The sequence below is a fragment of the Rhinolophus sinicus genome, linkage group LG09 (assembly GCF_036562045.2).
Source record: "Rhinolophus sinicus isolate RSC01 linkage group LG09, ASM3656204v1, whole genome shotgun sequence".
Taxonomy (NCBI): Eukaryota; Metazoa; Chordata; class Mammalia; order Chiroptera; family Rhinolophidae; genus Rhinolophus; species Rhinolophus sinicus.
The window spans coordinates 41534381-41559417 of NC_133758.1; the positions used below are offsets into that span (position 1 = coordinate 41534381).

Here is a 25037-nt window from a genome sequence, read left to right on the forward strand (position 1 = left end):
AGTTACAGAAACATTAAATACTGTATAATCTATGCCAGTGTGTTCCACACAGACCAATCGGTATTTGGCATTGCTTTATAACTGATAGGTAATACCCAATCGGTGCTCCCAGTGATTTTCCATGAGCAAGATGTCTTTGTTATTAAAATAAAAGATGCTCTGCATTAAGTATAGTGGCTTTATAAAGTTCATTCAACTGGAGTCATTGCTGTCCCGGCCAGTCCAGCTACTGGTCATTGCCCAGTTGATTGGAGCCGGAGATGTCCTCTCTGCCAGATTCAACAAGAGGGGAGCATGAAGGGTGCAGTCTCTTATTTACAAGCTGTGAAGCCTGCAAAAACTTTGCAGGGTCTGTCTGTCCATTTGGTGATAACTGATCTCCAGCGGCTCAGAAAGGAAAGCTGTTTGGGTTAGCAAGTGTAGGTGTTTGTCCTGATTTCCTGCTCTCATAATGCTTTCATTTATTCCAGCAAATGTAGCCTGATGATTCACTGGAGACTAATGGTCATTTGTGCTACTCCCTGGCGGTAACTCAGATCTGGTGTTTGGGGACATACGCAATCTTAGGAAAACTGTATTGGCGCAAGTCTCAGGAGCTTGTTAATTCCTACGTTAATTAGTGAAGCAATATCCAGAGTAGTAAGAAGTTACCAGCCTCTTCCAAAGGCCAACCTTTTGCTCACAATCTTTGGTTCTCGAGTTTCATACAGTGACCTCTCAGCCTAGCCCAGAGCCAAGGCCATTGAGCCACGAGTCTGGAAACCTAGGTTCCACACTGACCAGCAGAACTTAAGCTCTTGAGACTCAGTTTCCTCAGCTACACTTCAGCAAAGTCCTTTCCATTCTCTAAAGTTATATGAATTCATGATTTAAGTGAATAAGTGCGTTAGGAGACACTTTTCCACCAACACCCAAGCCAACAGCAGGGCAAATACAAACTGCATATTCTCCCAGAACATGCAAGAGAATTGACTGAAAAAAGAAATATGAAAAGGCACAATGATTCTGGGAAACAAACTTAATATACTCAGCATACATAATGACCAATTAAAAGAGATACACAAACATCAAAAAGTGTGAAATACCTAGGAATAAACTCAACTGGAAATGTGCACAAGATCTACATGAAGGAAAGTTTAAAATGCTAATGAGGGATAAAAAAATATTTAAGCAAATGAAAAGACATACTTCATCTTGAACAGGAAAACTTAACAAGTAAAGATACTAATTCTTCCTAAGTTAATTTAAAATGTTAATAGTATTCCAATAAAAATGCCAACAGGATTTTTAAAAGACTGAATGAACTGATTCTAAAGTCTGGATGGACAAATAAATAAATGAAAACAATGATCAAATTCTTATGTTTTTAAAGATGAATGAGAAGCAGCTAACCCTCTAAATATAGACTGCAAAGTATAATAGCCAAAGCAATATGGTATCAAAGCATAAATAAACAGATCATTGGTACAGAATAGAAAAATCCAGAAATAGACCCAAATATATATAAAAATGTATATTAAATATACATCCACATATGAATTTATACAAGAATACATATACACATGAGAATCTATATATTTTTTTAATTCCCATTTGAATCAGTGGGAGGTAAATGGATTATTGAGGAAATGATGCTGGGACAATTAGGTTGCCATTTGGAAAAAAATAAGGTTGAATATATATGCTACATGTTACAACAACCAAAAACATAAATTCCAGATGGAAACAAAATGTAAACCTTAAAAGCAAAATCATAAATGTACTAGAAGAAAACACGGGACTTTTAAAAAAGAAAAGATGGTCACGATTTTTTAAAAAGTATAAACAAAATTAAATGAAAAACCAGGAATAAATATCTTTAAAGTATATTTTAGACAAAAGGCTAATTTCCTTCATATGCAAAGAACTTCTCAAATCAATGAAACTAGTAAGCCAGTTGAAAAAAATAGGTAAAGAATATGAACAGAATTGAGCAGAGTTCACATGTATGGAACTACATATAGCTCTTAACTTTCAGAAAAGATGTTCAACCTCATTCACAATAAGATAAATGCAAAACAAAACTCAGAGATGCAAAAATGACAAAGATCAGAGTATTTGATAACAGACATTTGACTAAGGGAAAACAGGCACTCTTGTACATTAGTTGGGGGTGTGCACATTGGAACCTCTGTGACAGCAATTTGGCAATATAAACTAAAATTAAAAGTAGATACTCCTTGACTCAGTAATGCCACTACTAGAAACTCATCCCATAGGTCTATTTGTGTATGAGTAAAATGACACAGATATGGTATAATAATTGCTTAAATAGCAAAAGATTGGAAACAAATATTCTTCAACAGGGCACCAATTAAATAATGAACTACCCAAATATACTAAGTAAAAAAAGCAAAATGCAAAGCAATGTGTATAGTATGCTACAACATCTGCTTACAAATTTGAATATATATACTTGTATATGCTTGTGTATGCATCTATAGTCAATGCATATAATCAATACAAGAAATAAGAAGTTAAATCTGGGAGAAGAACTGAGTGAGTGGTGAGCAGGGGTGACAAGGACAATTGTTTTCCACTATATTTCAATTTACAACTTTTGAATTGTGTAGTATTCAAAAAATATTAATTAATGCGAAAGCCAAAATACACAGACCAGCAGAGGACCTGCAGAATCAGATTCTCTGGGGAAGGAATCAGGGGCTGTGCAATTTTATAATAACAAGCACTGTGTGTGATATAGTGCACCTAGAAGTTTGAGAATCCCTGACAGACAGCATCATTAGTAATGCACACTTATCAAAATAATAATAGCAACAATGATGTAAGCAGGAATAAACACTTATTTAAAAAGATAAAGCCTAAGACACCACTGCCAAAATATTGCACAAGTGTTCCTGAAAACAATTCTTTGGCACGAACAAGCATAGAAAGATTTTACACAACGAAGTATTCCTTGTTCTCACCTTCTGGTGTTCAGTTTTAGCCACTTTTAATAATTCCCCCAGCTTTTCATACTTTGCAAAATGCTTTACCCTAATCTTTTGAGCTAGATAAGAGCATAACAAGCCTTACTTGAAGTTACATGGAAAGGGGAAAAATGAATTACTCAAAGACAGCACAACACCTCCAAACTACTTTCCAGCTAACAACTACGCACTAACTTACGTATTCTTAAGAAAACTGTAACCAGAAGAAGCATATACGTTTGTAAGGTTTCCTCAATCTAGGAATGCCTGTGTTGCAAATCACAATTGTATAATACATTTCTGAGATGCTAGGGGAGAGAGAAAGGACATAGCCTCAAGTCTCAGAGAGTTCTGACTCCCTCCTCTGTGTTCGTCAATTTCTTCCCCTTTAAATCAAGATGAAAAGCCAATAAGGTGGAGTGGTTAAGAGCCTGTGCTCTGGAGCCAGACGGCCACTGTGTAACCTTGGGCAAGTTACTTAACTTTTCTGTGCCTCTCTGTAGACACATCTGTAAAATGGGACAGCACTACTTCATTCTTTTGGTATAAGGATTATATATATCAATATATGTGTAACACTTTGTATGGAAACTGGCACATAGTAAGTAATAATATTTGCTATTATTATTTCAGACCCATCTTGGAGTGTTAAAGGAATAAAATTCACCAAAATAAGGGTAAAAGCCAGGACAGGGGTCGAGAGACAGGGAGGAAAACTCTGTAATAGCTAAGGAGAAGACACAGAAGGCAAACAACAATGAAAAAGTTGGTTGTTTCCAAGACATAAAAACCCAACTACAAGATATCGAAGCAATGGGCCAAGCAAAGCAAAGCTGTTTTTTCCTCGTTCTGTGGACTGCTCAGCTGCCAGACGTTTCCATTTTCCGGTCTGGGTCCGTATCACTGCAAGTTTTCTATCTGGGGGTTCGGCATTAGGGGATGACAGCACCTCTTATTAAGCCCCTGTGTTCATCAACATGACCAGGACTCTCACCTTCTGTTGCCTCAGGCAACAGGAGGACTCGGCCTCCATAGATCAAAACCTGAGGAGGTGAGGGAACCAGAAAAAAGCAAAAAGGAGATTCCAATCTCACCAGCTTCCCTAGTCATGGAGCGGCCAGTGGAGGCCGAACCACAGACCCACCATTGCCTCCTTACCTAAATCTGCACATAGGACTGTGGAAGGAACCTTCAGACGATACTGCCCGATTTCTCCATTTTATGGTGGCTGAGGAGACTGAGGTCCAGAGAGAGGAAATGACTTGCCCAAAACCTCAGGAATGTCTAGATGATTCTCTTACCACAGGGGACCACTGATGACTGAACTATAAGCCCTTCTATTAATTAAACATTATTTCATCTTTACTTACTATATTTTAGCCCTTTTTAGAATGTCCATTCTTTTGAAAAGCCACGAAGCTAAATGAGTATCTCTTCAACTGAAAGTGACGTCAACTGTGGGACGATCACTTTCCTGTGACAGCTACTGAGCAGGAAGAACAGTGAGCAGCAACTGTCCTGCTTGTTCTCCAGGGCCGATTGGGGAGATGCCACAGAAGACTTGGCGGGAGCGGGGCCGCTCACTCTGATGTGAGTCTCGGAGGCTCAACACGCGCCTGCAGCAGCCTGCCTCTCCGTTAGAAGCCATTTGGAACTATCAACCGTCATTTATTGATCCAAAGTTCCTATGAACTTACTCGGGCTTTCAGCCTGCTAAGATCTCAAAGTTGACACCATTGAAGACAGCGTATCATTCCAGTCCTCTGTGGGTTCCACAGGTGAGCACCTTGCCTCTGAGCCTTGTCCCCCCACCTCCAGACCATAGCAGAGGGGCCTGCTGTCGTTGCCGCTACAGGTTCAGCCACACATTCCAGCTTGAGACCTCAAGTGGCCAGAGCCGAATTTTTACCCACAGACCATTTTCAGAGATTTGGCCTAGCAAATTAGTTAATATTTCTTTTCTCATTTAAAATAATCCAACTCATATCTGACTGCCCATGAGAACTTCCAAACAGGAGGTAACTAGTGTTGCCAAACCTACTTGCTCTTTCAACCCAGAAACAAAACACATTTTAATTAGCTAGAGACGCTTTATTCTGAATATTTGGTCCCTGTTCCCTGCTCCAAACGTCCCCCCCAACACTCACATACACACCTAGTGTTTCCTTTTTAGAGTCACAGGGATCCAAAGACCCCATGGACAATGCGGGGACACAGAACTTAACGCACCAAAGCCACCACACTGCCCCAAATTGAAAGCAGCCTGGAATCTGGCATAGCCACCAAAGACGCTGTGTTGCCCTCCCAGCAGCTAATTTATCTATGATCTAAAATTACATCAAATTTCCAAGGACTGGGGAAAACATTTCCCATGAGCAAGAAGTTAATTTATTTGCAGGGGGAAATGAATGGCTCCCTTTGCTTTCCTGACCCTCCCATAGGCACCAGGAAACAACACGAAGTGACCCTGAAGAGAAACCCCAGACAGAGCTTTTGGTTATGTAAGATGGCCTAAAATCAGCCATGGGTGACAGAGGACATAAATCCTGCAACCCACAGTAATAGGTCTAAGGACTGTTTAAGCAGAGGTGCACCATCTATGTAAATGCACTCCCTATTATGACTCGTTTTTTGTATGTCATACTTTGAAGGACGGGTATAGATTGTGTTTGGAACAAATTATCAAACTTCTGCTTTATACAATCACAGGTGAGAGAGTTACCATTGAAAAAGCCCAAATTAGTGGAGTTCATTGTATTAGGACAGGCTACAAGAAGCCCCTTCCGTCTCCTTCTGCCTCTTGTAATTTATTTAATGAAAGCTAGAATTCTCTTCCTTTTGTGTTCTAAAGAAAAAAGGAGCTTTATTTAGCAACCTAATGGCATTTTAGGATTAGAAGTAGCAACAATTGTGACCATCCCCAGAAAAATATATATACATATATACATATACATACACACACACACACACACACACACACACACACACACACTCCAATCATTTGGAAGCCCCAATAAGAAAAATTCATTTTCCAATCAAAGCTTATTAACTCTAACAACTGCCAACCCTCCAGAAAGCACTCAAAGTAATGAGAACCATAAGAGAAGGGAGGGGGGAAAATGAGGGAATAATAATTTTCTTCTGCTGTCAAACCAGCCCTGTTCTGTAAAACAATCAGCTGAACTCAGACTAGTATCTCTCAAGCATCCTTCCCATCTATCTCGGCCACCCCCAGGACTGGGGGGCAGGATCCCTCGTTTCCCTCTCCCCAGCCTTGTTGAAGAAATACAAGTGAGCCAAGGGACATCACTCTCAGACCATAAACTTCTGATTCTCCACAGGAAGTAATGCATTCCAAACACCCATGTGGTAAGAGCTCCTTCAAAGTCAACACTCAATGCTTACTAAGTGCCAGGCCCTGCGCTAGGCTCTTCACATGGACTCTGATTTAATCCTGTGTTATGTTACTGGCCTCATTTTACAAGTGAGAAAAATGAGTTGGATAACTTGCCCAAGGTCACAGAGTTGGTGCATGCAGAGCAGGAATTTGAGCCTAATGGTCTGACTGCAGATGCAGCACTCTTAACCCATTGTTCTAGCCTCCCATTTGGTTTCAGGCTGCATGTGGGCTTCAGTGACTTCCCCAGACAAGGACAGACACCCCAGCCCTGAGTCTGACTTCCAACATCACCCCACCACAAAAGAACACTTCCCGTCCCTTGAAAGATTCAGACTGGACCCCATAGAATGGCCATAATCAGTACATGAAAAGAAGTCAAAAACACCCCACACTTCAGGAGCCAGAATAAAATGCCACCATATTGTGTAGTGGAACAGCCTCCTGGTTTCCTGAAATCCACCAAACAATGAAAAACAGAGACTGTTCCGATTACGTCTTCTGGAGAGTATAAGGACTTCAACCTCAGATGAGCTTTGAGACTTAGTGACACTTTGCAAAACAGGAGAACTGAAAGGAAACAGTTTCTGGGCCATACAGCATATTTCATTCAGAGAGAAAGAAACTCTGAACTTTTAAAATGTTTTTAAGGATTGATCCTAAACAAAATGCTTATAATCTAGATAATGTCATAATCCTGGATCCCTTTCACTTATAAAAATTGTCCCCAATGCAAACTGAAAGTAATAATTCCATGTGCCAACTTCAAATAAACCAAGGTATAAAACAGCTCCAAAAGTACAATTCATTGAAAGGAAGGCCGTAAGGCAATTTGCAAATGTCACATGCACTTGTTTATATGAATATCTATAGCCACATACAGTATCAAAATGAAACTAAAAGGGAAGGAATTCACTGTACAGAAGACAAAACAATACCCTTTTTATTTTTAAAACTCTGGTGAAATAGGTTTCCATATGACATCCCATTTTTTAAAAAGTTAATGTAAACCAACCTGCCTGTGGGTTAGTCACACTATAGAGATTCCATCATAGTGTGTACAGATGCCTAGAGTATTTACAAATGTTGTCTGTTAGGTAGTAAAGTTTTGTTGCAATTTTTCCAGCACATATTCCACAGTAAAACAAAGGGAGGATACTGGTGTTCTTGTATAAAAATTCTTAACAAATGGATAAAGGCAATTTTCCTGAGAGAAGATTTGTTCTTGAAATATTTTTAACAATCGGAAATAGAGAAATGGGATGTAGTTGTAAAAGAAGCATAAGAATGTCTAAGTTAACATTTTTCTTTTAAATTATTTAAGTACCATTAAGTTAAAATGTTTACATTCATTATAAAAAATGTTGTTAAATCTTATGCAAATGATTTAACACTGATTGCTGCAACGCAAATTGCACTTTTTAAAAAAATTATTGTATACATGGAAGAAAAATATCTTGTTTGCTACCCTGTTTACAAATTTCGACCGACTTTTCAGATCAGTCACACAACATGAACTTTGAGAAACTTCAGTCACAGTGTACGTTACAGTTATAATGCAGTCTTGCAAACTGAGTAATATTTTTGACAAGAGACCTCATGAACCAACTCAGCCTCCAGAGGTGTGTACCAAATGGCCTCAAATGGTCTTCTCCATGAACGCATGTGAAATTTGTGTGTGGAAAAGGTATGAAGAAATTCTGGAATAACCAAAACCGATCAGAAGAAGCACATGATTTGGGGCAATACACATAAAACCTTTTTTAAAAATCTCTCTCAATGTCCCTTAGCAGGCAAGGCCCCAGTCCTAGTCCCAGTTTCTGGAAGTGGCACAGTGGACACTGAATCCCCTGGCAGAACCAGAGGCAGGCTGGCTGGAAGTGGCCATGGCCGTGGCCAGGGAGGGGGTGACGTGCTGTGGGCTGCACTGGCCCTTCCCCAGATGTGCTCCATCTTCTCCCTGGCTCTTCATTGACAGGGACTGGGTGGTAAGGCAGAGCAAGCCTCTTGGGAAATGCATCTCTTTCAAAATAAAGGCACGGAAATCACACGTCAGAGGAATGTTCCATCAGCATACTCGCCCGGTTTGGACGGAATCACCGCAGGTCCCAAGGGCCCTCCCGCTCCCAACAGCGGGCTCAGGCCAGGGCGAGCGCGCACCACGAATCCTGTCTCACCGAGGACGATGTGACTTCGGCTGGCGAGGCCAGGCTGACGCCTATGTACAGCCCATCTTGACCTGAGTACTTGAGCTCACTGTTTTCGGGGTTAGTGCTTTCTCCCGCGCCAGACATCACCGGGGCACCAGCCTGGCAGAAGAGGTGGGCAGAGAGGAGAAAAAGAAGGGGAGAAAGTTATCAATAAATTTGTCCAGTAGTCTACTCTTGCTAGGTAAACACGTGGGGACAAATGAGGTGGGCAGTGCCATTGACCTCACTCTAGAGATTTAAGCTCTCAGAAACATTCCCGTTATCTTCAGGACTCACCGAAATAACCAACCGGCAAAATGCACAGCTGGACAACAGCAGACAAGCAATTGGAGGAAGGCTATTTGTAAAAGTGCCAAACCCTAAGATCTCTGACAGTGAAACAAGCCACACCACATAGGTATACAGGCCCTAATGATGCCCACACAATCTAATCATTTCCAAAGAGAAAGTGCAGCGCACTGTACACACACACACACACACACACACACACACACACACAGCTTAGCAGTTATGTCAAAGTCTTAAAAGGAAAGCTACACAGTTCAGCAAGGCCTGATAAATGAAATTTTTGAGCGCTGACTTCATGGAAAATTAACCCATGCATACACAGGTTTAAATAGCTACCTCATTTACCTTAATTCTTTCCAAGAAGAACAGGCTATGTTTGAAGCAGACCACATTATAAATAAAAAACATCCTATATCTGTCATGATCATGGCAATTATTTCTTGAAGCAAAAGGTCACCTTTCTCTTGTTAAAGACCAAATAGAAAACATTATATAATTTAGTAGAATCAAATCAAAACAACTAAAACCATGTTTAGACTATGGTTTGAGAAAACAGGTGCATTTGACTTTTTAAGAACAAAATCTAGTCATAATTACATACTTTTTAATCATGCCCCTTTCCTTCTAAAAGCTCAGCAGCCTTTTATTTCCTTCATGCTTTCAGGGTCCCATCCCATAAATTACTGGATATTTGTTTTTTGACACAGGTAGAACATTTTGTACTTTTCAATGCATTCCTTTTTTACATACACAATCCCATTAAATCCTTAAAACATATGTCGGGCTGAATTGATGCTACATTCACTTCAGAGACACACATGGCACCAGACACAGGCAGAATCGAATGAAAGGTACACCAAATTCCCTCAGCTCCATTCAAGGGCCTCAAAGTAAATGTGGTCTTACTCTTCCCTGGATAAAATCTGGTTTTCTCTTTCATCTTCACAACCTCATAGGGCTGGGAGGTGGGACTTCAAGAGGTCTGACCATGTGACTGCCTACCGTGTTTCCCCGAAAATAAGACTTAGCCAGACAATCAGCTCTAATGCATCTTTTGGAGCAAAAATTAATATAAGACCCAGTATTATATTATATTAGACCTGGTATTATATTATATTATTATTATATTATTATATTAAAGACCCGGTCTTATATTATAGTAAAATAAGACCGGATCTTATATTAATTTTTGCTCCAAATGAAGCATTAGAGCTGATTGTCTTATTTTCAGGGAAACACGGTACCTGCCCCTCCCAACTGCCTCCCAGCTGGACAGATCAAATCCAGCCCCTCTGCATGTAGCGAACCCTTCCCTTCCCTTTCTTAGCAAAAAGGAGGGTTTGTAAAAATCCAGCAACAACAATACCTCCACGTCCAAACTTTTTTATTTTTTATTTTATTAGTTTTTTTAACTTGTATTTAAGTGTGTTTTTCCAGGACCCATCAGCTCCAAGTCAAGTAGTTGTGGAGGGCGCAGCTCACAGTGGCCCATGTGGGGAATCAAACTGGCACCCTTGCAGTTAAGAGCACCGTGCTCTAACCAACTGAGCTAACCAGCCGGCCCCCAAACTTCTTTTTAAATAACACAAACTTAAAGACTTAAACCAAGGGATTTGGGTCCATAAAAAAGCAAATTTCAAAGTCATTGAGATGTCTACAATTTTAAATAGAATCTTGTGAAAATTTTGAAATAGCTGAAATAATTCTGTCAAACACATTGAATTGATGGATTTTGTTACACGTATAAATATGGTATTAACTTTACCCCTTCCATCCAGAACCTCCACTATGAGCAAAGCCAACGTGGATCCAGATTTAAACCCCAAGGAAACACACAAAAGGGTGATATTAAATTACAAAAGGACTCTTCATTAGCTATCATACAACTCGTAGAAAGAGTGAGTTCCTTTACAAATGATGTATGCCACACCCTACTTTGTATTGAGCTATTTATTCCCCCAAAAAGAGCACATCTGCATTTATCTAACTAAATCTGACTTTCAGCACAGCAAGTGCTATTCTCTGAAACGAAGAGGGTGCCTGGATTGGCCCAGGAAGCAGCCCACCTCAAATGACCAGAAGTGCAGAGATAGCAGAGTGCTCTGTCGTCACCACAAGCCAGCAACGAGGCACATTAGCAAGGTATCCATGAGAGCCGGGCTCTGGGAGTCTGAGCCCCAAAGAGATAGTCACTCCCTGGACAAGCTCCCAGGCTACATGAGAAGCCAGGACACATATACACTCAAAAGTAAGACTGCTCAACTGCCTGTCATGAATGATAAACTCGTGGCTGAGACAGAGAGATGGGGCAAGAGGTCAAAAAAAGGAATCAGAGAGGGGAAAGGATTCCTGGGAAACAGCCATGGGCAGCTTGCATGGTGGGGATAATCGCGGGCTATAAGTACCATCCTGGTTCTGTCACTTACTGAGTATGCTCACCTCAGTAACTGGCCCTTGTCTTACCTACCTCAAGAATGGCTGTGACAATTAAATGAGATGTTTGTAGAAGCATCAGCCTGAGGCCTTGCCACATTAAACATTTCCATAAAGGTAAGCTATTGTTATCAGGTGAGGAAAGGGTGTTTAGAATGGGAGGCATGCAGGACATGGGGAGGCCTGTTCACAAGAAAAGCCAGCTAAAACAGAAAGGTTAAGCAAAGGAGTCAAAAGAGACAATGTGGCAGAGGTAAATGAGAAAGCCTGACCCAGAACTTTCTGTGTCTCCGTTTCCTCACTAGAAAATGGAAATAAAAAGAGGCACCGATATCATAAGGGTGTTGCAAGAATTAAACTAGTTAATATAGGTAAAGCCTTTACAACAATGTCTGACAATAGTAAAGACTACATACGAATACACTACCGTACTACTAGTATTTTATTATTGTTGTTAAGGAGTGTAGACCTAATCAAATCTCCCAATTCCATCCTTCACCAGGTGAGTTACTGCCATCACTGGGTGGGAACAGCAATGGGAACTCATCCATAACTAAGTGAAAACCACCTCAATGATGACCTTATTCTAATTGTTACTGACAGCTCTTTGCAAAAAAAAAAAAAATGGTGTTTCCGCAGCCCTTTAAAAGGCTCACTGCCCCTTTTTCAAATAAGCCACTTAAAGAAATCTGAATAATTTGAATATTATTCTTACACCTGAGCAATAATCCCAAAAGCTACCAGTTGAAATACCTATTGTCTTTGTCCAGACAATAATATTAAACTGTATGGTAGGCCGAGAGTCCTACTGTCAAACGGCAGGCAAACCCCAAATTACATGAGTGATGAGCTCAAAAAAAAAAAAAAAAAAAAAAAAAAAAACCAGCTCATTTGAAATCAAAAGCAACATCTGAGTCTCTTATAAAAAAAAAATGGAGCAAGTACTTATGCCTAAAACTTGAGAACCTTACTTGTAAATGGGGATACACTATTTAAACATGAAATACTACAATGTAAAACTTTTATGTATGTCAATTGTACCAATAAACAATAAATTAAGATTTTTATGTAACGGTGCATAATGAGATCATAATGATGAGATCTCATGAAACTGATAACCCCAGTACTCTCATCCATGGCTGGTGGGGCTTTATTCTGGTACATGCCTTAGGAGGCAGTTACAGTTTGCAGAGCCATCAAGAATTTTATATTCTACTTAGCTCTGTGATTTCACTTCTGGAAATGTATTATAAGGAAAGAATTCAAAGGAAGGGAAAGGCCCCACATGGGAAGACCTCCATTGCAGGTTTACTTATAATAGTGGAAACCATGGAAATAATCTAATGTCTAATAATATGGGGATGGTTTGGAAAGGCAAGGCACATCCGCTTAATAAACTATTATGCAATTATTAAAAATAATAAGCTCATGCAGCAAAATGGAAAATATCCTGTAATGCAACATTAAGTGAAAAACAGCAGGATATAAATTCTAAGTATGTCATAATTACAACTTGTCTATGCACACACAAACACAGGAGTATTTCAAGGGTGCCCAAGAGGGCATGGGGGACAATCTGAGGGGGCCCAACCTATTAGCCACCTATGCCTTTCTCTGAACATTTGCATTAAATGGTATAGTCTAACTTTAGGGGAAGAGTAGAACACACCAGCAACAGAAACATGGGCACAAGCACTGTACAGATGAGCCAGCCTGGATGAAGTAGCATGAAAAACAGGGAGGCACCAGAGAGAAAAGAGGATCAGAAGGGGCCTCCTACAGCTTTAAACTCACCTCCAGCCACCAGGCATAGGCTGGAACCTGGCCAGCCATGCCCACGTGAAACATGGTTCCACATCAGTTAAATAGCAAACACACTACATGGGTTCACCAGTGTAACTAGAGCTCTTGAAACTGGTATTCTAACTGTAGAAGTCTAAATTGGCACAACTCCGTAAGAAACCTGGCATGTCATATCATTATTCATTTAAGTGCCTTTCCTCATTGGTGATATTCAAGAGCTACCTATTGAGAATCAGTACAATTTGGGGAGAAAATCAGAGAAAACTTATGACGACCCTGGACCTAGTACACACACACACATACAAAAACACAAGTATAAGTTTCAATTGGTTCATATGTCTTCCCACATCTAGTTAAACCCTTGAAAGGACTTGAGTTCAGATCACAGACATCTCACCATAGCAAAAGCAGGTACTTCATTAACCTAAACCAACCTAATCCATCATTGTTTCTGAAACAACAGTAGAGAACAGAGCTTGGGAATGCCCGCAACTGAACCATCCTTCCTCCTTTCCGAGGGCAGCTCAGGCAGGCGGAGGTCTTCCCTTTCTCTGATCAAAGTGCAATATGAGGGTGGAGCAGAAATCTGTTCTGTGTTTCCATTCACAGCTTATCTGCCCTCCACCCTCCCACAGACAACTGAAAATGGAAGCACTTCCTGTTGAAAAAAATGTGTTATCAGCACCAGACCCAGCCTGGGCTTAGTACTGAACGCAGGCCAGTGTAGGTGGGAGACAATTGACTAGCGACGGGCAGCACAGCAGCTGGACTGGAAAACTCCCTCCTAAAGGAATAAATGACTTCAGGGACAACTTGGCTACTGCAGACCAGGACATGGAAAATATCTACTAGCCTGTGAAGTAGGCACAGTTCATCTTTAGATCACTGGATTTTTTTTCCTGTGAGAATATGCCTTTGTTCATTTTCAGATATATATCTGAAAATTCAAGGATTTCTGATTTGATAAACTCAATGTAGTTAATGCCCAGCAAGTGTCTCAATCACAGTTGGCTCACCAACTTAGTCAGTTCTCTTTCTTCTCGTTTACTCCACATATCCCATAATAGGCAGACCCAGACAACCACCAGCTGGGATGCCCACCTAGGCAACTCTGGAAAGGTAACATATCTGAGCAAAGGAAACCCTTAAAGGACACAGCCTGTCCAGAAGAAGAACAGGTTGTCTGGCTTGTGAATTATAAACATACATTTCATTTTTGAGGAAGAAAACCAAAAAAGGAAGTCGACTGGGAGGTACTCAGTCCTCCGAGCTATAATCTCTCTTAATGCAGGCTCGATCTGAAGAAACAAAACACTGCACCCCAGGCAGGTTGAGGATGAGTGTGTGATCATTTCCAGAGCGTAAGACTTTGATGATGATCATACTGCCGTCTTAGCTCGAATTCAGACTGTCGGCTTTCATGGCCTCTGATCTGTCCTTCCTACACATCTAAGAAAGTTTGTGGTTACGGCTTTTTCTTGTGTGAGGGGAAGCCAGCAGTCTGTCACTGCCAAACTCTCTTCTCTGCTTTTGTAACCTCTTAGGTTAGATTCTCGCAGTGCTTTACAGCTGCCTTCCTCAAAAGTAAAACTATACATAAGTTCCAACAAAAGAGAAACACTTTCAGATAAATCTAAATTTCCACCCCCAAAACAACACTCGTTTCAGTTTGGATGAAGGTAATAGGACCTGACATAAAAGTGATTCAGTAATAATTTAGGAGGCCATACAAGGAAGGTACACAAACACACAAAGGTTCTGTCTCTACCCAGACATGTGAGAATCGTCAATCACAACAAAACCCTCTAATTCTCCCATAACAGCTCAAACAAAGCAAGAGGATACGAGCACCTTCTCTCACAAGAAGGGAGAGTCATGGTCACCTCAGCTGATGACCTAACTCAGTTTTTAGCAGAATAGTTATTTTTTTTGTCATTTAACAAACAAATTCCTTACTGGAGAGCTCGCTGGCTGCCCCCTTGACCCCTCCTGCCCCTTCTGGGTTTGAGTAAACTAGGTTATATTCATACCCCAGGATGCTGCCTTTTCAAGGAGAGAACAATTCTACAATCTACTCTGGTCAGAAGAGCAAATTGTTTTACACATTTATATACGCTCAAACAGCAAGCATGTTGTGGTAAAGAAAGGCATGGCCCAAAGTTTATAAGTATTCTGGGATTGTCAGTAAAATACTGATGTACAAATATAAACTGTGGGGTAGGGGGTGTAGGTTTATTCTACAACTTGAAGTCACAGCATACTAAAGAAAAAGTTTTTCTTTTGAAATTAATCAAAATGAATAACTATTCCAGTCTTCAAATTAAGTGGTAAAGGATCCTGAGGCAAGATTTAAAACCTGGTAAATTACGATCTGGCTTTTCAAGAGATTGGACGAGCATCTGAATCTCACCATCTCCATTAGAGAAAGCATACCATGGTCCAAGGACGAAACAGCATTTACAAGAAAGTACTACGTATCATAAGGAATGAAAAATTGCTATCAGATAAATAAAATTAGTATTGTTTTAAAAAATGGTTACTTTGTTAATACAATAGTTCTACGTCTCTAAATTTCCCCCATTAGGAAAGTAAGGATTTATTTCTAATGTCTTGGAATGAAAAAAAAAAATGCCATGGAAATAAAGCACATCACTATTAACTCCCAAGATTAAATTTAAATAGTGCTATTCTTCTTAAGCTTCAAAGAGGTCTGCAGGCATCTCCCACTTATGCTACGCCATACTCCTAAGGGCCAGATGGTAGGAATTACTTTTCCCCTTTAGTAGGAGGGAAACAGGCTTCACAAAACCTTGGCAGCTTACTATAGTCACACACAGAACAGCAGCTAAGCGCCTGGCTGCCTGAATCTGTTTCCTTCCAGCTGCTAATCTGTGAACCCCCAGAATAAACTTCAGACCATATCCAGGCTACCCCATCCATCAAGCAACTAAACTTAATGAGAGCTTTAAATTAAAAGTATTTGTGCTTAATAAGATAGAAATGATACTGGAGTGTGTGCCCCAGCTCTGGTGAAAGGAACCATGGATGCGAACAACTACCAAACGGGGCGACACACCACGTAAATCAGATTTTAAACATCATCAGATATTGACTCGGAATTGTTTACTCATAAGACTCCAACGGGACATCAAAATCAATACGTGTTTATTTGTTCAAATCTTTCTTAAAATCTGGGGTCAATAAAATAATCTCTGTGCTCAGTCTCACAAAGTCTGAGTGCTGGGCTGGTGTGATAAGTAGCAGAATTATGAATTATCATACATGCCAACACCTGTCTTTGGAGATGCTTTTTTAAACTATTAAAATTTCAGAGAAAATTAACAGGTAGGGCTAAACATGAACAGAGCTAACAGAGTGTATTTAATTCATATCCATTAGTTCTTCATATTCTAGTAACTCTTTTGGCAGACACCCATGAAATGCATAATAAATTACTTTTGTTCCAGTAAAGGAATTCATTTTCTTCGAAGATTCATTTAGCAATAACATTTCAGAGCATTCTAAGCCAGATTTCTTAAATTTAGCCATGTTTTCCCGTAACATTATTTCAAGTTTTGTGACAATTTTGTATATTCTTAGACACAGGGGGGTAAAACTGCAAAGAATCTGTAATCTACAAAGAAAAGCTGTGTTCTGACATGAAGCCTTCTAACCTGAGGCTATATGAAAAGGTGAGTGACATTCTTCCCACACTTATTTTTTACCTAGTATTCTGGTTTTCAGATTGTGATAATGTGTCACTTATTAAATAAACCACACTCCTGTGACAAATTGGGTGGACATATATGTTATAAAATATTTAAAGAGCAGAACAGTTTTACCATTTCCTAATACACATACAAAGCCACTGGATATTAAGGTAGTACTATGTATTTCTAACTAGTCATTCTTACCATCCTCCCCGTGACACATACACGCGTGCGCACACACACACACACACACGAAAAAAAAAAATCTAAAAAAGGCCTTGAGATCAAAAGGAAAGTATGCAAACTCCACATGCTTCAAAATTCCCTGCCAGGGTGACGTGTGACTTTCACAGTGAAGGCCAATGTGGTCAGAGAGGAACGTGAGTTATTAGAAGGGGCTGTGAAAGAAGAAAGAAAGGGAGCCTGGCACATAGGGAACGTGAAGATAAAATGCCAGCAAAATATTTATGTTCATGGCTTGTAGCAAGTGGCAAGTAGGATATTAATAACTATGATGATTGGTCAACTCCTGGGAGTGGTAACGTCCTGGACTGGGAGGCAGGAGACGTCGGTTCCAGTCCCGGCTTCAACACTGGCTTGTTTTGTGACCTTATGGAGTCACTCCGGGCCCTGGTTTATAAATGAGGCAATAATAAGACGTAACCGCAACTCTTAGACACTTGTGGGAGATTAATGACTTTTTAACTCTTTTTATTCATTTAGAAAAAGAGTATCTTGGACTATAAGCTCTGGGAAAAAATGGACATTTGCCTATTAAAAACTGGTTTTTTTCGATGCTTTTATAAAAATTAATTGAAGTCAATTTGAACATTCTGAAAACTTCCAACTAACTTAGTAGTCACTGTATGTACTTAAATTATACCATTAGAAGTATTCTAGTACTGCAATCTTATATTTAATATTTTAAGAGAAATGTTTAATAATCACATTAGGTACAACAACAGTAAATTTTGCTACCCATTTTTTTTCTATTACCCAACTAACATAGCCTTAGTACTATAATACATTTTATTAATAAGTATAATATTAACAAGACAATGCACACAATGTGCCTTACATATTTGGTCACGAGCAAATCGCTTCTCTGGTGCTATTTTCCCACCTGTTTTAATGGGACAATATTTAATGCTGAAAATTACTAATCACAATTAGTCACATTTCATTAAGAAAATGTTATACCTTCTCTGCACAGACTTCAACATCACACATACTATCGCACGTTAAGCTAGCATGCCCTGGTGATGACTCTGCATCTGCCAGACCTAACTCCACGTCCAAGTCCTGCCTCTTAATTTGATACATAACCTTGGTCCTGTTACTTACCTTCTGAGCTCCCCCAAATGAAAAATGGTAATAAAAACATCTTCTTAGTAGAGTAATAATTAGGAATAAAAGAGAAAATGTACATAAAACACCTGGCACGTATAATGTATTGACAGAAGCTTGTTTCCTGCCTTCCTATGTCCACTATCTTATGAGAAAGGGAGAAAATTCAAAAGCAAGAGTACGCTGATAAAATGCAAGACTAATCCACTAATGTCTGGCTTTCAAGTACTCTAAAGGCTCTTGTGGAATAGTTAAGTTAGGAGCTCAGCAGTAACTTTTTGTCCCTATTTCAGCAGCCTCTTGAATTATACCCTTTATTCATAATCACGTTCCTCTAAGTGAAAGCAACTCTACTGTATATAAAAGTCCTTTATAGATGTACCTTTTAGCTATTTAACTATTATAGGAATAGTTAATAATAATAGAAACTATTATTTTGTGGCCAACCATAATGCCATAGTAAATTCAAAGTGCTTCAATCACTTGGAGAAAAGGACATCGGAGTATAAAATTTGCTAATAAAGAAGTAAGCTACATGACTAAAGTGGTGTTTTCCCATTTTCACAATAGGATGCAAATATTAATACATAAAATAAAATCTATAAAAAAATATTAAATATTAATCTGCAAATTACCTAACCTTCCTTCAGAAGACCTTATAAAGACATCCAGATACCCTAACAACTGTCGGTCCCTAAATCACCGCCTGTCGGCTACAAGCACTTAAAGATGGGCATTAACTCTTTCAAAGCACTTCAAGCACAAGATTTAGCACCATGCAGCTCAGAAGTACATCTTCTGACAAGATCAGTGAATGATGTTATTATCAAGAGGTGACGACAATAAGAAAACAGGTCTAGCTCGGAACATAGCAAATCCCAGAAGAATGAGACAGGAATGAAGATACCTATTTGAATAGTAAGTGACCACAGAGTGGGTAAGGTCCACCCAAAAGCACAGAACCAGTCAGTGAGGAACCTGAGGTGAGGTCCTTCTCTCCGTCTAAAGATGGCTGCCTCTTTTTGTGGAAGTTTGTCACCAACAAGGAACCACAAAGGTGAGGAAACTTTTTTCCTATCATTAACATACCACATCTAATGTTTCCATTTGGAAGAGTCACCAGGCAGCCACCCCAAACCTTCTTTCCCTGAGCAGCCCTGGGGACTGAGAAACTAATTATAAGCCATAAGGTCAGTGTGTGTCACCAACTCCAAGGAAAGATTTTTTTTTTTACTAATTGTGAGGAGGAACCCTGCTTATAAAATGTACAAGTAGGAGCATGCTAGCATTTGTTTATATCAATTATCAAAATACTCCCAGCTAAGAATGTTTTAATTGTTGGACTCTAGCATAGAGACAGAAATACATTTGTCACTTTAGTGAGGGATAGAAAAAGTCCATCATTTAGCAATGAATGTAGTTTGGGCCCCACTTAAGGCCAACTTGGTATTAACTTGAAATTGTTTCAAAGATCTACCTTCCGCCTATTTTACCAGCCTCACCTCCTGCCTTTGGCTTCTTATACCCTGCACTCCAGTCATACTTACTGAACTCCAAAATCTACGTCTCTGAAGTGCCACAGATACCATGCTCCTCTTCCTCCTAGAGACCTCTACCCCATTGTTTCCCCTACAAAAATCCTACCAAGTAAGTCAAACTTTCTCTACTCTATGAAGCCATGTCCAGCTCTGCAGTCAGAATCTACCATTCCCTCCTCTCACCTCCCACTGTACTTTGTCACTCATTTAAAGCACTTCCAAATCTAACCAGCAATAAGTTCTGTCTATACCTGCCCCCATCACCTTATGAACAATTTGAGGCCAGGGCCCTTGTTTTACTCAATTGTAAACAGAGCCTCACAATGCTTCTCAAAATGGAACAACAACGTAAAGCAAGGGCTAGTCATACATAGTTCATCTCCATTTATTTCAACATTATATGTTTAATGATGACTTCAACATCATATTTGCAGTTTTAATACAAATTTAAGTAGATTTTAATTTTTTAGCAATTATTTATAGAACTATTTTTAGGCAGGCAAAATATGTTCAGCGATTTATTCTCAGACATTAAGTCTCACTGTTTATTTTGTCCCCAAATTAATCTTTCCTGTTTCAAAGGAAATTAAAAAATACCTTTTATTTAATAAAACTTGGGGATTGAACTATAAAGTTTATAAATGATATATGTTATATGTACACATATTACACTTATATACATTATACACACATAACACACACAAACTATCCTCCAGTTTTACAAATGTTTAGTTACAAGTCATAGGAAGAATAGGAATATTTATAGACTATTAAATCTTATTTAGGAATCACTGAAATAGAACATGTTACTATGTCTACCTCCTAACTAACAATAACAACAAAAAAAACCTTATAAGACATAACTCAGTCAATAAATGGAATTCAATGCAAGATTTAAATATTCCTACACTCCACAGATAATATAAATGCCAAAGAAAATTTGATGTGTATTTAAGTCAACTAAATACACATTTTTCAGTAAATATACATGTATAAGAAAATTTTAGACAGAATGGAAGACTATTTTGGGGAAATTTGTCTTTAAATTCAAAAGTCACAAAAAAAAATAATCAACTGTCTCTCAAAAATTAAGTTTAACACATTTCTTAACAAAGAATTCCAAAGGAACGAGACATGAGCTATTTTAACCCTGGGCTATATGGCAGTGGGTCTTCCTGATCTTACACAGGACACAAATTGCCTTCTCTCTACGTCCAATATATACACACAACACACGCACAGTTATAACAAAGAGAAACTGAGTCATAAGATAGCTGGGTCAGCAACCTGATGTCCATCAAAAGGAATGGCTCCTTTTTTCCCAGGCAGAGGTTTACTTAAAACATGATGTAGCAAGCTAAGACGTGCAAAAAAAGTTAAAGAAATGAGACCTCAGAACAGTGCAAAAATGATTTTCGTGGCACTTGGACACTTGTCCTAGAAGAATGCCTGTTGCTGTGTGATAGAAATCCTGCCCACACCTTCATCCTGCGGGGAAGGAGCTCTGGAGCCATCCCCCCCCACCCCCCACCCCCACCACACACACACACACACACACACACACACACACACACACACAGCACTAGGAGTGTCTCCCTCCAGAATACTCAGCTCCCGCCAGGTTAGCTCAGGAACCAGCCACACTGCGGACCTGGTGCCACCTCCTGAACGTGCCCACATGCAGGGCAGGGTAGGAACATCAGGACTGAAAAGAAGCCTGCTGGGAATGCCTACTAGTGATCTAGAACTGATTTCTTGGGGACATGAGGGGGGAATTAACACAGCAAGTTTGATAATACTTAGGCAACTTCCTTGCTATAACTCACAAGGTGGAGCAGTTACGCTGCCACTTAATCTCCAAATAGGAGAATGATTGTGGCCCCCGGTTCCTGCCTTTGACTGGGAGTGCGCCTAAGATTGCCCTTTGTTTTATAGCTCGGTTATCTCAAGTAAGCTAGGCTCCCCCTAATTTCCACCGCAGCTGGCACTGGAGATCAGTGGGATAGACCCATCATCATAAGAGGCTTCAATGCTGAGCCCCTGGAGGTGCAGGGTACTATGTACCAGACACAACCTTGCTATATGGATAGAACATTTTCCTCACCTACATATAGCACTTCACAAAATCATAGAAGCAGTCGGTCCCAATACCAACTGCCCTCCAACAGCTTAAACCATGATCAAAATGGCAAAATGACACATCTTAGTCAACATGGCCACCTTCCACAAATGCTTCTGCCAGCTGCTCACAGATAACTCCTCCAGCATGCTCTTCACTGCTCCTCAGCGGCCATGCTGGCCACTTGCAAAGACCTAGTCCACCCAAAGAAGGCTCTGAAAAGTGCACAGAGACCCAAACTCACACACGGGCACTCCTTGGTAGTGACCTGGGGAAACCACTGGAGCCTACAATTATTCTTGGAGGGGGACGGTTTCCAAAGGCAGCCAGTAGATTGGCTTCTGCCAAGCAGGCCTAGTTCCCCACAACAGACACTTCAGGTAGGGAGGGGCTGATGGAGACATCAGGATGGGCTCACCATCTGGAGAAAGCCCGGAAACCCAGGTGCCCTACCAGTGCCTGTGGAGCCAGGAGGAATGGGTCCCTGGGGAGAGGGGAGGAGGGCGGGCAATCCACCCCACACATCCCTACACCGCCCCCCCAAACCCCTCCTACCCCTGGGAAAGCTGTGGAGAAGCATTGCTGAGGCTGCCGGCAGCTCACACAGCCCCATCGTGGGGGCTGCCCAGGCTACAGAGGGATGGCAGCTTGCAACAAAAGACCTGTGTGGAACTGTTCTCAGATTCTCCCAATCTCTCAAATCCTGCTGCTTTGCCTCCTGGTCTCTGGTAGGGAACTGTGCGATCCTCCAAAGGGTATGGAGTGGCCCGCAAGTCACCTCTGGTGTGCTGAGTCCCAGGTGGGAGATGCTGGAACACCAAAGCAGCCCGAACTCCCGAGGTCTGTCTTCCAGACAGGCCAGGACCAAAACCTGTCACTGCCTTTTCACTGCCTTTTCACTGCTCCACTCCTGGGAGGGCCACTGATTGGAGTTGCAAACAGCCAGTTTTGAAATTTTACATCACAAAAACCACGAGAGCAAAATGGATTCCATCCATTAGGGTTCCAAGTCCCTGAAGACCATTGTTGGGCAAATAGCTCTATTTCTGTGCCATTTATCATTCAAATTTGGCTTTTGCCATGCTTAAGTTGGACTATATCACCAACAAAAGTGACTTGGAGCTGGCAGCTATCCTCATTTCAGCTCAAAAAGACAGACACTGAGGCCAAAAACCTGGCTGCTCCCTCAAGGCTTTGGAAAACCAGAACATTGTCTTGCCTCATTTAGCTACATAATTGCTTCTGAGGACTTAGTGCATAATCAAAACTATTTTAAAATAATTTTGATCTTTTCATTTCCCCACAAGGGACCCTCCTATTTACCACTGTAGATCATTAAAATTACATCTAACCCTCCTGTAAAAACATTGTACGCCAGAGTCCACCTTTATAAAGGATAGGAAGATTCTTTAACTGTGTCTGCAACAAACAAAAATCACAAAGGCTTTTTTCCTTTCCCTCTGATCACACTTCTTGTTTCATTAAAGAAAACACCCAAAACAATTTGGGTTAGAGGACAAAGAGAAAGAAATACTATTTTAAGCAGTGTTTAAAATTGTTTTAAATGTTTAATTTGTTTGTTGAAGACAATAAAAATACGATGAAAAGAAACCAGCTCTGTGGTTCCCAAACCCTGGCTGGAAGACACCTTGAGGGCAGCGGTTTCAATTTCACCTGGGGCGCTTGTTTTAAAAAAATTTAAATTTCCATGCCCCGCCCCCAGAGACTCTGACTCAGAAAATCCAGGGTGGGGCCCAGGAATCTGTAGTATTTCAAAGTACCCCAAATAGGGCAAAACTAAATGTAGAAAAGAATTACTAACTAAATAGGGATTTTAATGCTGGTGTTTCGTCCTAAACTACTGAGCATAATCCTACCATAAAGTCTGGCCGCCCAGGCCCCACCCTAGATCTTAGTGAGACCCAGTCATTTTTAAAAGGGCATTCCAGATAAATTTGGGAAACACTAGGGTGGGAAAATGCTCTTCACTTGAGAAAAATGGATTTTCAATCACAGCTCTATGGAAACTAATTCTGTGATCTTCACAAAGACCCTCGCTCACAAACCAAATTGCTCAGTTTTGTCACAGGCTGAAAGAAGCCTAGGCACGATAACTAAGGGGCATTTGAAGAAGGCAAGGCTTTCCAGCAAGAGGACAGTTAGGTGAAGGAAGATAGGTGAAAACAGTAGCACATGACACATTATGATGAGCTGTGCTTTGGGTAGACGATTTTTAAAAAGGAAGGAAGGAAGGAAGGAGGGGAGGGAGGAAGGAATAAAAAGGGGAGGGAAAGGAAAAAGAAAAAAAGTTAGACTTGATATAAGCAAAAGCAATTTAAATGTCATGGGCTCTGAGATATATGAAACCACTGAGCTGGTAGTTTTTCTGATCTACATTAGAAATAGATATATCAACTCAGATAAAAACCTGGAAATAAAACAATTTAAAGCACTTCAAACCAAAACTTCTTGCTTTTACTTGGGTTAATTTAACCATAAAAACATGATATAGATCTTAATTAAGAGGTTTGTAAAGTACTTAAGTTTGTCATTTTGTTGACATTTAAATGTAATTTCCTCTAAAAACTATTCTTAGGTATCAGCTAACTAAACTGAACTGTTGGTTTAGATTATTGTACTAACAGATAAGATAAAATTTGCGATAATATACTAGAGAGCTAGTCACTAGTTTTTTAAAAAGAGTCTACACTGTTTTAACACTTACCCCTGAGGCTGTCGGTTGTGTTGTAGGGGAAGTATTTTTGCTGCAATCATCTGAGTTAGAAGAAGTGGAAGTTGGAGTCATAGGAACGGAATTATTGCTATTACCTGCAACAGTCAAAATTAACCTCATAAATATACATACACTCTACTGTTGAGGCTGGCAAATACTTTACAATCAAATAGCATTTTATTATATTTACCAGAGCAAGCCTTTGACTTATTTATATTCTTAGGTTTTCGTTTCCTGGTTTGAATTCCCTCTTTTTTCATAGCAAGCGGTCGAGGCACCTAAAAAAAATTTCACATAGGCCATACGCTTAATAAATGTATTGAAGAAAAAGCACACTTTAACTAAAGACCCAACATCAGTACTGAAAGCCTTCATTTAAAAGAATTTGGCATAAATCTCAATCCAGTTTTTATATATACTCAATAGATTCCAACTGCACAAAGACTACACTTTCCCCATCAAAGGCAGAGGTCCCCACCTTCAGAGAAA

General features: G+C 40.1%; 1 protein-coding gene across 4 annotated transcripts in view; it reads right to left on the bottom strand.

Annotated features, from left to right (window-relative positions):
- Nucleotides 1–7284: 7284 nt before the first annotated feature.
- GATA6 (GATA binding protein 6) overlaps nt 7285–25037 on the bottom strand; it is a 30400-nt gene continuing 12647 nt past the window's right edge. For 3 of the 4 annotated variants that reach the window (XM_019741248.2, XM_074340244.1, XM_019741249.2), the window contains 4 exons: nt 24739–24826; nt 24540–24643; nt 8544–8675; nt 7285–8388 (listed from right to left, as the gene is read on the bottom strand). In XM_019741248.2, the coding sequence (XP_019596807.2) occupies nt 8335–8388; nt 8544–8675; nt 24540–24643; nt 24739–24826 (378 nt within the window). In that variant the 3' untranslated portion in view covers nt 7285–8334. Of the gene's footprint in view, nt 8676–24539; nt 24644–24738; nt 24827–25037 lie in introns of all 4 variants that reach the window. The other variant, XM_019741251.2, reaches the window with a different exon arrangement.